General features: G+C 41.0%; 1 protein-coding gene across 5 annotated transcripts in view; it reads left to right on the top strand.

The window, feature by feature from the left end:
* Positions 1 to 16,613, top strand: part of PKHD1 (PKHD1 ciliary IPT domain containing fibrocystin/polyductin) — a 456,884-nt gene that overhangs the window by 43,089 nt on the left and 397,182 nt on the right. For all 5 annotated transcript variants that reach the window (XM_069562807.1, XM_069562808.1, XM_069562806.1 and 2 more), the window contains exons 23-29: positions 1,738 to 1,865; positions 4,670 to 4,854; positions 5,756 to 5,878; positions 6,937 to 7,042; positions 9,241 to 9,513; positions 11,891 to 12,021; positions 14,370 to 14,505. In XM_069562807.1, the coding sequence (XP_069418908.1) occupies positions 1,738 to 1,865; positions 4,670 to 4,854; positions 5,756 to 5,878; positions 6,937 to 7,042; positions 9,241 to 9,513; positions 11,891 to 12,021; positions 14,370 to 14,505 (1,082 nt within the window). The remainder of the gene's footprint in view (positions 1 to 1,737; positions 1,866 to 4,669; positions 4,855 to 5,755; positions 5,879 to 6,936; positions 7,043 to 9,240; positions 9,514 to 11,890; positions 12,022 to 14,369; positions 14,506 to 16,613) is intronic.

Raw genomic sequence — 16,613 nt, 5'->3', positions numbered from 1 at the left:
AGAAAACCAGCCAGTTCTGAAAGCTCACCACCAGGTGGCACTAGAGCCACATAAGCATTGATTAGTCCATAAACAAACCTCTTTGGCCATAGTTTACAAAGCAGTAACTAACAATCAGGCTCCTCCAAGCTCCTGGAACACATGCATGCTGTAATTCGTCCTTTTAAATGTTCACTAAAACCCGTAGAATGGGAACGATTGAGATGCCTTGTCTTTAAAATTTCTTTTCTCCCCTTGTATCTAACATGTTCTGAAATGAGTTCTCATTACTTACACCATACTTGAGACTTTTAATCAATGTTAGAAAGCTAGAATCTATGTTGCACATTTCTTGACAATGTTTCACGGTCCTCTGGGTAGAAAAGACAAAAAATCATCAGCAGAATAAAGGAGGGAAAGGCTTTCAGTGATGGAGGGGGAGATGTCAAATGAGCCTCCTGTGATCCTGTGCTCCAAATGCCAAAGTTATTAACTCTGAAATGATGAAGTATAATCTAGGTCCACACTTAGACAGGTGCTCACAACCTCCCCTTCCGAGTCTTCTCAGGCTCCTTAGCTCCTCTGGAAGCCTTCAGCCTGAGAAAGTCAGGACAACACAGAATGGCCCCCAACAAGAAAAGCCTCAGTCTGACTGTTTCTGTGTGGTTGTGAGTATGCACATCCATACGTGGTACTTAAGTAATATTACTGATCAAAGTCATACATATTCATTGTTGAAAATATGGGAAGTGCAGAAAAGCACAGGGAAAAGGTACAAATCACTCATAATCTCTCTGTTCAGAGATACTTTCTTTTAACACATTGAATCCATGTTCTGAAATACTCTTTTCCCCCAGGCAGTTTTTATATACACACACACATATACATATATACACAAAATACATATATATGTATATTTATATATATTTGGTGGCTCAGACGATAAAGAATCCACCTGCAATGCAAGAGACCCAGGTTCGGTCCCTGGGTCGGGAAGATCTCCTGGAGAAGGGAATGGCAACCTACTCTAGTATTCTTACCTGGAGAATTCCAACGACAGTGGAGTCTGGCGGGCTACTGTCCATGGGGTCACAAAGAGTCGGACATGACTGAGTAACTAACTAATTATATATATTTGCTTTTTAAACTTCAAGTTGGTACAACAGATAAGACACTGTATTTGCAACATGCCCTTTTCACCTACTGGTATGAATGGAACCTTTCCCCATTTCATTAAGCATGCTTTTTAATGGCTGATGGTATTCTACTGCGTGGTATGTCATGATTTATTTGACCCACTTACTGTACTGAAAGCAGGGTTAGGTATGCAGTGTGCACACAGGTGCTGGATAAGGACTCTGCTAGATGGAGTGGACTGTTTCTGCTGGGGATACTGAGCGCCGAGGGTCTGTGGATCAGGGTGAGCTTTCATCTGACTGTGAAGATACAGTCAGAGAGCACAGGCTTCTCCTTCCACTCTGCATCAGGACCAGAGCAGCGGAGGCTACACTCATTGCTCTTCACTCTGCCTCTGTGTTCGCCCAGGATCAGTAGAGGGGGAGAGTGGGACACCCTTAGAGACCCCTCATATTTACCTTTCATTTTCTCTGCTGTGATGGCAGAGGGATTGTTCTGGAGCTCATGCTCATGGTCTGGAAACGTGGGAGGCTGTGTGGTCCTTGAGATGGAGCTGTGCTCTGTCTGGAGCAGCTGCTGGAGGGTCCTTGTGGTTAATGCCCTGTTTCTGATATGTCGCAGCGCTGTGCCCACTGAAGGAGCAGAGGAAGGATCCGGGTTGGTCCAGGTGACAACACGGAGACTACAGAGGACAAGCCCACCTTTAGGAGGACACTTTCGCATCCAACTTTCTAACACAGCGATTCCTGGTAAAGGGGCCATAGCGGGTGCAGCATTTCTCGTTGAAGCTTTCAGTGGCATCCCCAGGCGAACAACATCCTGCTGATAGGGTGACAGTCTTACAGTTAGCATACTTTGTTAATTTTCCAGTGTCTGAGAATGACTTTCCTAAAATTAAAGATCTGGGTGGGATATCCTTGTCAATATGATCCCAGTCTTTCAGTTTTACAGATGAGGAAACTGAGTGGATTAGCTTCCTACGGCTGTCATAACAAATTATACAAGCTTCGTGGCTTAAAATGACCGAAATGTATTCTTTTGGAGTTTTGGAGGCCAAAGTGCAAAATCAAGTTGTTGGCAGGGCCACGCTTCCTCCTAAGGTCTAGGGGAGGATCTGTTTTCTGTCTCCATGAGCTTCTGGTAGCTATTGGCATCCCTTGCTGCTGGTGCATCATTCCAACCCCTGCCTCCTGGTCACATGGTCTCTTTCTCTGCTGTCTCCAAACTCCCTCCGTCTCTCTGTTATAAGGATAAATAGGATTGCATTTATGGCCCACCTGGATAATCCGGGATGATTCCCTCTTCTCAAGATCCTTAATCACATCCATTGCTCTATGATATAACATCCATAGTTTCCAAGAATTAGGATGTATCTTTTTGAGGGCCACCATTCAGCTCACTCTACTCAGGCTTGCCCAAAGCTCATACAAATAGCTGAAGCAGGGTCCAGATATGAACTTGAGTGTTTGCTTCTCAAAGAGTTCAGTCTTCTTCTCTAGAATTTCATAGACCAAGATCCATGGTAGCCACTGCCTTTCTAAATCAAACTCTAAAGTGACCCCACATGATATTGAGCATTTTAGAAACTGTATCCATGGGGTCGCAAAGAGTCAGACATGACTGAGCGACTGAACTGAACTGAGAAACCATATTAAATGTAGAAGGAGCTTTCAACTGCAATGAGGATATAAATGTTTTAAATCTTCAACTATCAGTGTATATACATCTCATCAAGGACAGGGTTAGAGGTGATTATAATATATTATTTATTTGGTAACAACATAGGGGAAGTTGGGGGCTCAGGAGAATGCAAGAGTGGTTGTCTAAAAGTTGGCAAGTGATTAAAAAATCTTCTACCCTCCCAAGAAGAAAGATGCTGGACTTGCAAAGGAGTCCATCCTTGGTTGGAGGAATGGAGTTTTTCCTTTAGTAGGACAGCTTAGGAAAAGCAGATGGCCCTGAGGCTATTGGAATCTGATAAGTGGGTGAGTGAGTGCGCTGGAGCTCTGCCACTGTGAACCCCGTTCCTGTGCTCTCTCCCTTCTCGCAATGAGAGAGCTGCCGAATACCTGTTGAGAGATTTTTTTTTTTTTTTTCCCTGCCATCATGCTCTCTTGCTGATGCTCTTCACATTAACTGGGGGATAAGCCAGCCTTCACCTGGCCATTTGAAATGACCTTTAAAATGATGTATTCATATACTGCTACTGCTGCTAAGTCGCTTCAGTTGTGTCTGACTCTGTGCGACCCCATAGATGGCAGCCCATCAGGCTCCACCATTCCTGGGATTCTCCAGGCAGGAATACTGGAGTGAGTTGCCGTTTCCTTCTCCAAATGCATGAAAGTGAAAAGTGAAAGTGAAGTCGCTCAGTTGTGTCTGACTGTTAGCGACCCCATGGACTGGAGCCCACCAGGCTCCTCCGTCCATGGGATTTTCCAGGCAAGAGTACTGGAGTGGGCTGCCATTGCCTAGGACAATCTTTTTTTAAAAAGATGAGTTTTGTTTGCATTTTGGAAATGCAGTGGTATTTCATTAACACTCCAGGGCAGTGTGGGATTCAAGAGGAAATCTCTTGAGTTGCTCAAGGCAATCTGGGTTTTAATCAAAACCCCGTTCACTTGGTTGGTGAGCTGTTGAATCACGTTGGGTTTCATTTTCTTCATTTCTTAAGGAGGCATTAGGTTATCCAGATGACCCACCTCAAAGGGTTGCTGTGGTAGCTAATGAAATGGAAACTTCAGGTAAAGCATGAAACAGTGTTCAAACACAAGCCCAGAGTGCAGTTATTTCTCTGCAGGGATGTGCGATGGGGAAGCAGGTGGTTGGGCTTAAAAGAAATTCTAATAGAGAAACCAGAGTTCAGTGCCAACATTCCTCAGCTTGGTTGGCTCTGTTTTTATAGGTGTCAGCTGCTTTATGCCTTCCCCACTCCTTGTGGAAGATGGCCAACTTTCCCCTATTCACAAGGCCAGCTACACTTTTTTTCCGGGAAAAACTCAGTATTTAATTAGACTTTCAGGACTCACCAGTGTCAGGAATTCACATTTTGAGTTGACAGTTGAGATAGTTTTGTCTGATGTGATTGTGTTCTCTGCTTATGATGCTGATTAAAGGAATCGTGATGTAAAAAGTGAGCACCTACTTATGCTTGCCTTAAAAATTGCGTAACTGGGCTGAGGGTTCTCTTGAAGCCACATCTTGAACCTGAGGGTCTCTGCGTACATGAAGGCATTTTAACCTGTATTCTGCTGTCTTGATGATGAGATGAGATGCTACAAGGTGGAGTAATTAGTTTCCTGTATTTTCTATATTGTACTTCCCTGGTAGCTCAGCAGTAAAGAATCTGCCTGCCAATGCAGGAGATGGGGGTTTGATCCCTGGGTTGAGAAGATCTCCTGTTGAAGGAAATGGCAACCCACTCCAGGATTCTTGCTTCGGAAATTCCATGGAAAGAGGGACCTGACAGGGTACAGTCGATGGGGTTGCAAAAGAGTTGGACACAACTTAGTGACTAAAATAAGCACATTTTCGGTATCATGACCTTCTCCCACAGGTGTTCCTGTGCACATCTCAGCCAGTCACCTCCAGAAGCTCTTACAAACCAGCGCTGATGACTTCACATCCAGGTACCTCAATGTTAGTGACTTCACTGTGACGGAGGATCTAAAGTCTTGCTATGAACATGTGTGGACCTTCTCCTGGTCCAGCCAGGTTGGGGACTTGCCCAACTTCATCAAGGTATGTATGGTATCCCTTTTGGCTTTATGGATTTGGTGCTCTGAAACAATTTGGTGAAAAAAAATCAGAATTCTATGAATGAAAACTGTCATGATTTGTGAATTTTGTTGGAATACTCAAGTAAAAGAGCTCAATGATCTTTCTGAAACTTTTCAAGGTATGTTTTGTATCTCATATTCCTGATAAAGCAATTTAAACATAAGGTTGCCTTTTCTAACTTGATGTAGGTAAAGAAATTGTTGGTCAGTATCCACCATACAATAATTCTACATCTGTTATTGGATAATTTAAGCAGATGTGATTGACTTAGATTATCATGGAGGCAGATGGCAGAGCAGAAGGAAGTTTAGGAACGGATTTGCTGTCTTTGGATAATGATAAAACCAGATGCTCTTGCATATTTAGGGTTTTAAAAAATAATCTAATGATCATCTAGCATTTGGTTTTATGAAGTGAAATCCGAGATGAAATTTTATTCTTGTTATTTGGTATTTCGGGTCATCTGGTTCTCAAACAGAATCCTTGGGTGGAGATGGAGGAAGGATGGAAGTCATCTCATGGCACTTGTTTCCTGACATTTTATTTTAGTATTTTGGATTGTAAACTTGTAAAATCGAAAAGCACATGGGAACAAAAATCTCTTGCAAGACTTGAGAGATCAACATAGTATGCATTTTTTGGTAACTCTACTTGCAAATAAATATTGTTCTAGTCTACTGGGGCTTTCATTCACCGCTACTTACTGTTAGGCTTCTAGATTTCAAGCCCGGTGTCCCTCTGTTTTCACTCTCTAGCTATCTGATTATTGTGACTGAATGTGAAAACATCCTTTGTCATTTGTTTCAAGCAAGATTAGACTTCTGTTCCATGGCAGGATTCACTAGAAATGTGACCATCTTAGGTATCTAATGAAAACCTCACCGGAGTGAAGCCTGCTGTGATCACACATGTGGTATATGATGGTGGCGTCTTCCTTGGACCCATATTTGGAGACATGTTGGTCACTGCCAACCGATACACTCAGGTGAGAGCAGATGGGCCCCCAAAGTGAAGTACTGGCTTCAAGTCTACTGCAGCCCCTCCTTATTTGTGAGGTGGGCCAATCCCAAGGGTCAGTTTTCTAATCTGTAAAACAGAGACAGCCGTGGCTGTGCTCTTTCTATTTTCACAGGGTATGGAGAGTACTCTGAAAATACAAGTGCTTTGTAAACACAACATCCAGTTGTTATAATTACTGATGCTCTTATGGTACCCAAAATAGAGAATCTCTAGCTACATACTTTTTATACCTCCTCACAGTGGCCTTGGAAAGTAAATGGGCTGAGTCACTTCCTTTTCTCTTTAAAATGTCTTTTGCACTTTCCCCTCTTATAAGTCATGTGCTTTCGAGACAGTTTTAAGATGCAAAATCTATAAGAATAATATAACCCCAATACCTGGGTACCCAAACAAGAATTAACAATTGGTAACATTTGATGTATGATCCCTCCCCTCCATAAGCAAATGCTATCATAAATGTAGTGTGTTTTTAATCCTTATTTTATAGGTAAAGACTGAGAGTCTTATCTTTTTCACCACTTTCGTCGACAAGTATTGTAGAGTTCTATTAGATTAACCTTAGTCCCAGTGAGAGGGAAAGATATATAATTTATTCCCATTCTAGGACAAAAAAGACCCCAACCCAAATGTCCAAACCCACTATAATCTTCAGTTATATTGGCATTTACCAGCAAAGATAGGGCTTTTCACAGGCAGTAGGTCTTAAGTTAAAAAATATAAGGTGATAAAAAGTCCTTGCACAGTTTGAATTTACTTCTATGTGAGAGGGAATTTACTCCAGACTGAGCCTATCTAATTGTAAAAATATTAGGTTTCTGCATATTAACCATCATTTAGAAATAGCCTAACATGTTGAGTCATGCTTTACAACTGAGGGTCTATTACTGGAAAATAGAAGGGAAAATAGAGAATAGGTGAGTCACTAACACATTTCAGTTTGGGCAAACTTCTCAAGTCCTTTAGGAATACCCTTGAGCATATGAAATGTGTACATCTGCTTTTAATGCTTTTGCCTTTTTCTAGGTGGTCGTGCGAGTGAATGACATACCAGCTTATTGTTCAGGTTCCTGTGCCTTCCAGTACCTTGAAGGGTCAACTCCCCAGGTCTACTCTGTGTGGTATGCCCTCGGTATGACGTGTACTTGACATTGAAATGGGCGTCAACTTTATTTTTTGATTGCAGTGTAGTTGATTTGCAATGTAATGTTAATTTCAGGTGTACCGCTCAGCAATTCAGTTTTATATGTATATATACCTATAAAGGGAAAGTGAAGTCGCTCATTTGTGTCTGACTCTTTGTGACCCCATGGACTGAAGGCCATCAGGCTCCTCTGTCCATGGGATTCTCTAGGCAAGAATACTGGAGTGGGTTGCCTTTTCCTTCTCCAGGGGATCTTCCAGACCCAGGGACTGAACCTGTATCTCCTGCATTGCAGGCAGACGCTTTACTGTTTGAGCCACCAGGGAAGCCACATATACCTATAAATCTACGTATATATGTGTATGCTTGCATGCTCAGTCGCTCATCATGTCTGACTCTTTGTGATCCCATGAACTTTAGCCTGTCAGGCTCTTCTGTCCATGGAATTCTTCAGGCAAGAATACTGGAGTGGGTTTCCATTTCCTATGTATATACTTAGTTGCTCAGTCATGTCCGACTCTTCGCAAGCCCATGGACTATAGCCCACCAGGCTCCTCTGTCTATGGGGATTCTCCAGGCAGGAATACTGCAGCGGGTTGCCATGTTCCACTCCAGGGGATCTTCGCAACCCAGGGATCAAACCCAGGTATCCCACATTGCAGGCGAATTCTTTACTCTCTGAGTCACTAGGGAAGCGCCTTTCCAGGTGATCTTCCCAACCCAGGGATCAAGCCCATGTCTCCTGCATTGGCAGGTGGATTCTTTACCACTGAGCCACCTGGGAAGCCCCATATATGTGTGTATATTTGTTGTTGTTCAGTTGTGTCTGACTCTTTGTGACCCCATGGACTGCAGCACACCAGACTTCCCTGTCTTTCACCACCTCACAGAGCTTGCTCAAACTCATATCCAGTCAGTGATGCCATCCAACCATCTCATAGTCTGTCGTCCCCTTCTCCTCCTGCCTTCAGTCTTTCCCAGCATCAGGGTCTTTTTCCAATGAGTCAGTTCTTCACATCATGTGGCCACAGTATTGGAGTTTCAGCTTCAGCATCAGTCCTTCCAATGAATATTCAGTATTGATTTCCTTTAGGATTAACTGGTTTGATCTCCTTGCAGTCCAAGGGACTCTCAAGAGTCTTCTCTAACACCAGAGTTCAAAAGCATCAATTCTTTGATGCTTAGCTTTCCTTATGGTCCAATTCTCACATCCACACATGACTACCGAAAAAACCATAGCTTTGACTAGGCAGACCTTTGTTGGCAAAGTGATATCTCTGCCTTTTAATATGCTGTCTAGGTTTGTCATAGCTTTTCTTCCAAGAAGCAAGCATCTTTTAATTTCATGGCTGCAGTCACCATCTGCAGTGATTTTCGAGCCCAAGAACATAAACTCTGTCACTGTTTCCATTGTTTCCCCATCTGTTTGCCATGAAGTGGTGGGACCAGATGCTGTGATCTTAGTTTCTTGAATGTTGAGTTTTAAGCCAACATTCAAAAAACAGGTTTCCATGTATATATATGTAGTCTTTTCCAGGTTCTTTTCCCTTATAGATATTACAAAATATTGAGTATAGTTCCCTGTACTATGCAGCAGGTGCTTGGTGGTTATCCATTTCATGTATAGTAGTATGTAAGTGTTACTCCCAAACTCCTAATTTATCCCTCCCACAACCTTTCCCCTTTGATGACCATAAATGTGGGTTTATTTCTTTTGCATGAGTGTGTGCGGGGTGTGGGGTTACTATTTCTGTGTGTGAACTTTAAGATCAGAGTGATTTGTTGGAGGGTATGTCCCTGGTGATGGCTGAATACAGGGTACATCAGCTCATGGGGTGAATGTTGAGTGGAACAACAAAAGGGCAATTTTTAGCTAATCTAAATGAAATGGTCATGATTTGAAATGGTAGGTTTTTGATGACTTAAAATGTATATTCTTTGTCCCTTGTTTTGAAATATTCTTTAGTTTTTCCCCATTTTTTAACTGATTAGTGATTTGTCATTCCTAGTTTAAGAAAATTTAAGTGGAAGGCTCTAGGCTATTAAAATAAACACAGATTCCAATATATGAGTCAGCATTCAATTCCTTGAATTTTGAGAGAGGAAGGTGAGAGGCAATGGATATTTGACAGAGTTCTCATAAACGGAGTGATATTGCTGAGAGATGATTTCTTTCTTCTTTTAAGATGCTGTTGGCCTACTGGTTTATATTACTGGAACTAGTTTCTCTGGTGACTACGAGGCCCTGCAGGTTACAGTAAACAAAACAAGTTGCAAAGTTATTTTCTCAAACCAAACAAACGTGGTGTGTCAGACAAGCCTGCTGCCTGTTGGAGTGCATCAGATCTTGATGTTGGTGAGACCCTCTGGTCTTGCCATCAATGCCAGTGGAGGAGGCCTCTTCCTAAATGTGGAACCCAGACTGGACGCTGTGGAGCCTTCCCGAGCTGCAGACATTGGTAATCTGTGGGGACCCGCATTGCATCTGATGCTCTGAGACCTTTGTTCTTGCCAACCTGCAGGAATCTAGTCTCGCCATGTAATAAATTCCGTATCCACTGTGGTTCACAGCTTTTTGTTTTCTGCCATCAGCATTTCTTCTAATGAGTAATGGATGTTTGAGCCCTTAAATGAAGTCACTTGCCTCATAAAATACCATAGTTTGGTTGATGGTGTCAGGCATCACGGGGTCAATCATTAAGTCACTGGGACAATCTGATCAAGTGGAAATGACACTAGGTGGGAATTTGGGACATGTGCCTGTCAAAGTCAGAAGTGTGACCTTAGATATTTCATATACTCTGTGGGACTTAGTTTCCTTATAATGATGAGGGTGGGCCTGGTATCATTTACTGAGCACCTCTTTTAGGCAGTTGTAAGCCCTAAATGCTAACAGTTGCCTGAAAGATGGAATTAATATCCTCATTTTTCAGATGATATAATAGTGGTTCTAAGAGAAGAGTGATCTGCTCAAGGCTTCCTGATGAAAAGCGCAAGTGGCTAGGACTTCAGCCCATGAATTTTGAGGGGGACACCATTCAGGACTCCTCTTTCTGGGTTGGGGTACCCAGTATGTGGCTTGAACCCCTTAGTCCCCTGGAAGTGTCCTCAAGCCTGTGACATTCCCCTATTCTTCTGTCCCCTGTGAGGATCATGACTTGATTGCTTCTCCTCCCTTGCCACCCGACTTGGTGTAGATCTTTCTTACAGCCTTGGTTGTAGAAGAGCCTTTCTGTCAGCCTTCAGGTTGTTAGCAGCGAGCTCTGCTCCACATGTAGGTGTATCTTTGTGTTTGTGTATCCTTCTTCTCTGCCGTCCTGATCTCTCCAGATAGAGCTGTTTTATAAGATATTTTAAATGTCCAGCCGAAAATCCCTTTACTTTTATTTTTGGAATTTTGTTTTCTGGCTATTGGCATTTATTTTTCATTGAATTTTAAAATCAGCTTGTTTAATTTAAATGTAATTTTTTTTTTAGTATTTTTATCATAATTGCACTGGTGCTTTGGTTTAACCCAGAAAGATATGCCATCTTATGATGTTCACTTTCTGTACATTTACTTTAGTTTTCTTATTTAAGTTTTAACCTATCTGTTAGATTCATCAGCAGCATTTCAAAGCTTTCTTCAAGTTTCTTCATATTCTTGAATTGTTCTTGTCCAGATTGTTTCCAGATATTGTATCTTTTATGTTGCTATTGTATGTTGGCTCTTCTTCAGTGTTATTCTTTACCTTAGAAGTCTATTATGGTCATGCCCTGAATCTTCAGGGCATATTTATGTCTTTAACTTCAAGGTAATATTCCAATCAGTCACATGCTACTGAAAGGTCTCCATCAGGTTGTATAAGTTTCCTTTCTCTCCCTGACACATGTGCCATCTCCTCACTCTGATATATCTCTATTTGGTGGCTTTACTGCCTCTCCTGTATCCCCTTCTGGAGAGATGGCAGACCAGAGTCATTGCTCATCCACGAGAAATGGGCTTCCTGTCCATCAGATGGATCAAGGGCTGCCCTCCAAATGGGATATCAGTGTGACTGGTGCCATCCCTCCTTGTATTGAGACTATGATTGCTATAGTTGCTCCTCAGTGGTCAGCACAGGAGTCCTGATGACACCAGGTGCTGATGACAGTCACTTCTGTATCATCATGGAAACCAGAACCTTGTTGGTGTGGTACCGTATCACAAAGCTGGAAAGGCTAAGGCTGTCATTTAAAGATGAGGGAATGGGAATTCGCTGATAATCTGGTGGTTAGGAATCTGCACTTTTGCTGTGGAGAGCATGGATTTAGTCCCTGGTTGGGGAGCTTAAGACCTGCAAGCCATGCAGTATGGCAAAAAATTAAAAAAAAAAAAAAGAAGATGAAGGAGATGAGAGCAGTGAATTCAGGGACAGTAGTGCAAATGACCTGCTGTAAGTGGCAGAGCAGTCTGTGGCCCTGCCTCTGGGACCCTGTTCTTTCTTCCACTTTAAACTTCCTCTCTTGTACTCTTTTCTTATGAAAAGAGTTTAAGTTTTATAGAATTGACAGGGATGATGTTTAAAAATCTTGAGCAGAAAGAGTTTTCAAAAACCATTTACTTTATTTCTCTGTTCCATGATTGTGTTGTATCCCTATGTCTTATTCTCGAATATCTCCTTTACTCTGCCCTCTAGTCACTGTATCTCCCACCTTATTTAGCAGTTTATGTCTTTAACTCCAGTCTCTTTCTGCATTTTGAACGTGCCTTGTGATTTGACTATGCAGCTTCATGTTTTTCTTTCACCTGTTTCTTGTATGGGTTGTCGACTAGCACAGCTGTGTGTCCCATCTGAAAGTGTTGCTTCTTTGCAGGAGGTCTCTGGGCCACTGTCCGAGGCTCTGGTTTGGATAAGGTTAACCTGGTGTTATTTGGATCCCAGTCTTGCGTCATTAATGTCACTACAAGCAGCTCACAAAGAATCCAGTGCAAAGTTCCATCCAAAGTAAGTGGAATCTTTTGACATCTCCTTTCTGGGTAGATGACCATTATTAAAGTGCAATTAATTATGTGTAAGGTTCTCAGTGGATCATTTCTTAGAACTAAGTTAACTGACATGGTCTTCTCATCATGAGAGCATGTTTACTTGTATTGCTTACATGGACGTACTTCTGCTATGAAGTGGGAAGCTGACCCCACCAGTGTGGCTTGTAATTAGCATCAGTTAATATCTTTTAAAAGAAAATGACCAGACTGTCCCAGTCCACACTCTTAAAGAATATTAGTGCCACTGAGTAAATATATTAATCTAGTGTACATTCTGAGTGTTGGTTTGCAAGACATCTATCTTATAATTTTGCTTCTTTCTCAAGCAAACAGCTTAGTTTTCATCATCAATTTTGTTTTCTGGCATGGATGGGACTGGTGAAACTTGGAATATTCTAGAATGTCTGCATGTATGTGTGCTAAGTTACTTCAGTCACGTCTGACTCTTTGCAAACCTATGGATTGTAACCCACCAGGCTCTTCTGTCTATGGGATTCTCCTGGTAAAAATACTGGAGTGGGTTGCCATACCCTCCCCCAGGGCATCTGTCTGACCCAGGGATCGAACCTGGGTCTCCTGCTTGGCAGGCAGCTTCTCTACGACTAGCGCCACCTGGGAAGCCCTTCTTTTCTCCAGGGGACCTTCCCAACCCTGGGACTGAATGCAGGTCTCTTGCACTATAGTCTGATTCTTTACTGTCTGAGCCACTACTCAACCCTGGGATGTCTGGTTCCTATGAAATAAATAGCTTAGTTCATCCTAGTTACTCCTTACTGTTTCCCTGTTCCCTTAGAAGCAAGTCCCTTAGCTTTCTCATCTCTCTTCAGTTGGTTCGATCTCATAGATGGCACTAGAGGTTTGGGTCCAGGCCCTTGCCTACTGCTGTGGGAGAGAGTCATGCTCACAGCTGAGCTTGAACCTCCTATTCAGAGTTCACTTCAGTGCCATCAACATTCCTAGCACATCCGTGATCCTCGAAGGCTGTCTGCCAAACAATAAAGATCTCTGAAAGAAGAGATAGTTCAGAATAATCTTTGATCTTTGGTCTTGTATTTTTAATCTCATCTCATAATATTCAAATATTATGAAATATTAGCTTTTATATATAAACTGCATGCAGTTCTAACATATGCTTGTATTGTGATTCATTTCTTCTTATTGGACATTTAGATAATTTCCAAAGTTTCCTGTATTTATTGTGTAGTCACCATGTGCCAATATAAAAACACAGACATATAAAGCTTTTGATACAGGTATCCGGTTGTCTGAAACTCTTTTTAAATTAATGTTCTCATCGTCACATGGGTGCCTGCTTTCTGATCCCTTGGCCAACATTGAGTAACAGCACTTTAGTGTATATTGACTATTTTAATGGGTAAAATTTTTACTGATTGAATTTCTTTCACTAGAGAGAATAAATATAGGAAAATCAACTTTTAAATTTGAACCAAGCAATGCATGCGAAGTTCAAAAGAAAATGATAAAACAATCGCTCTCTTTCCTATCTCACTTCCCCATTCTTCAAGTCCCCCTTTCTGAAACAACTACTTTCAATTCCTTTGATTATAGTTACAGAACCATTTCTTGGTTAAATCAATGAACCATATTTACATTATTAAACTATTTAAATGATAATGGTAGAATCAGGCAATATATATGTTTTATAGTTTGTTTTTTCTTAAAGTTTTTTTTTTACATGTCTTCCTTGTAATAAAAATACTCTGTATTTAAAAAAAATTCTTTATATTAGTTGCTCTTTTTTTTGATGCTTTCTCTTCTGCTTCAATTTAACTTGGTGATTTCCAGATTTATTTTACAGGTTTCATCCTAGTGTTTCCCTTGATTGCTCTCCTGAATAGATTCACTGTTTCTTGGAATTTCTTTCTCCTTTTTGGTTATTGTTTATTTTTTGAGGTCATATCTGTAATAAATAGTCCAAGACAGAAAATGTGGGAGGGAAGTTTTCTGAGTGCTTAAATGTCTGAACGTATGCTCATACTTGATGGATAGTTTAGCAAGATATAGATGTTTATTTGAAATTGCTCTTTTTTTTTCAGAACCAATTGATGTGTTAATTGCAAATCACTCTTATTTACTCTTTAATCTGTTAGATACTGCACTTACCTTACCTATTCTAAGTACTATTCACTGTGTGTGTGAGAGAAAGAGAGAGAAAGCGACTTGAAAGTAGCAATTATATTCTTTAAAAACAATTTTCTTGAAATTAATCTTTTAAACTAATTCTATATAGACTTCACTCACATCAGTCTTATTTGCAGAGTTTTGATTTTAAAATTTAATTTTCAGGGGGAAGATGGACCTACTGTGAATGTGACTGTTATCTTGGGGGGCCGTTCTGTGGTTCTTGCCATGGCGTTTACGTATGTGTCCTCTTTAAATCCAGTAATCGTGTCTCTCAGCAGAAATGGAAGTGGCATAGCAGGTAAAATACCTCATCCTCGAGGAGATTTTCATTTTAGACCACTGATCCTATAAGAAAGGCAAACAATGGCCTTATTAATTTTTAATGAATGTAGTATTATATTTTGGATGGAAGTTATTTTTCTGAAAACCTGGAGACTGATTTTCTCATCTTTGTGTGCTCAGTTGCTGAGTTCTGTCCGACTCTTTGTAACCCCATGGACTGTAGCCCACCAGGCTCCTCTGTCCATGGGATTTTCTAAGCAAGGATACTGGAGTGGGTTGCCATTTTCTCCTCTTGGGGATCTTCCTGGCTCAGGGATTGAACCCACATCTCCTGCACTGGCAGGCAGATTCTTATCACTGAGCCACTTGGGAAGCTCTTCCTCATCTTAGCCATCATTAAATAAATCTCCTTATATATACTTTTCTCTCTGTAAAATTGAGAACCATTTCTATCTTGAAAATGGGAATTCAATGGTAAAAATTCAGTAAATGTTTATTGCACCTATCATGTGCCAATAATAATAGCACAGACATATAATTAGAATTAATCTTTGTCATTAATTGATAGAATTATTAGCCTCAGTTTACAGATTAGGAAACTAAGGGACAGAGACAATAAGTAACTTGTCTAAGATGTTACTTGTAATAAATACTAGAGCAGGGATTTGAACTCAAGCCAGCTGGTTGCAGATTCTAAGCACCCAGCCACTTATAGTTTACTATAAAATAGCATTTGGGGCAGCAGTTCCTATTGTAGCAGTTATTTGATATGATTAGAGAATAGTATATTCTGATGAACTTGTTCCTTGAGAGACATGTATAGAAAAAATGAATTCTTTAACATTCCAACTGCATTAAATGACTTAGTCTTTGATGCTTTAGATGATACAACAGGATGGAACTATGACAATTTGTTATCATGTCTGTATAGATTTGGAAGAGTAGCAGGTAGCGTGGTGTTTTGGTTAATTGAATGCCAGACGACAGAGTTTATGGCAGACATGTCTAAGGGTTTATTATACAAGACCATCAAATTTCCCAAAGAAACAGCCTGGACTCCATCCTTCTGGTAGTATTTTCATTTTCCATTGCTCAAGAGTACATAAATAAAGGAGGTGTCCTTTAGCTTCTCAATATTATTCAGCTCAGATAGTGCAGAAGAAGAATTTGCTGCCTGAGGCGACCAAAGTGTGTAAAATTCCTTAGTGGTATAGATTCTTCCCAACGAAGTAGAAAAGGGAGGAGGGAGCCCTGTGTTCTATTCAGATTTCAGTGATTTTGGCTTTTAATAAAATTTCCCACCTATAATGAAAAGAATAAATACATTGCATCAGTGCCTCAAAGGCATCTCATATTAGCTTGACAATTGACCAAGAGCCCAAGGAGTTCATGTTATTGATATATACAACATGATGCATTATTTGCAGGATTTCCACTTGCATTGAGATCTTTCTACAGGCAGAATAAAGAAGAACATGTTATAAAACCCCAAGTGAGGGGTACCCTACTGGGAAAGTCTGTTCTGAAAGTTGGAGGGTATTAATACACATCTCCATCAAGAAGATGCTGATGCTGATGATGACAACAGCATCAAGAAGAAATCAGAGAGAAAAGAGGAGCAGGGGAGGGAGGAGAAAGAGTTTGATGTGAGGGACCATTAGTGTGGTTTTTGTCATCAGCGCTAGATTTGAATGAATCCCAACTGAACCACTCCCTGGGCAAGTTACTTAAAATTTTTTGCCTTTTTTTTTTTTTAATGAAAAGGGTGCTGGCATCTTTATTTTTAATATTCGTTTATTTGTTCTTAGTTGTGGCACTCAGGATCTTTGATCTTCGTTATGGCATGAGAACTCTTAGTTACAGCGTGCAGGATCTAGTTCCCTGACCAGGGATTAAACCTCGGCCGCCTGCATTGGGAGCATGGAGTCTTAGCTGTTGGACCACTCCCTTAGCTTTCTTCATTTTTAGTGTCTCCAGTTGTTAGGTGGGAATAAGCCTTTCAAGGCAATTGGCAAAAATGGAGACAGAGTAGGTAACAGTACCTAGCCCACCCAGGAACTAACATGGGGTAAACACTCAATAAATGCTTTGTTGAAGTGAACACCATCATTCTGCCAGACACTG

The sequence above is a fragment of the Ovis canadensis genome, chromosome 20, assembly GCF_042477335.2.
Source record: "Ovis canadensis isolate MfBH-ARS-UI-01 breed Bighorn chromosome 20, ARS-UI_OviCan_v2, whole genome shotgun sequence".
NCBI lineage: Eukaryota > Metazoa > Chordata > Mammalia > Artiodactyla > Bovidae > Ovis > Ovis canadensis.
This window is presented reverse-complemented; position numbering and strand designations above follow the sequence as displayed.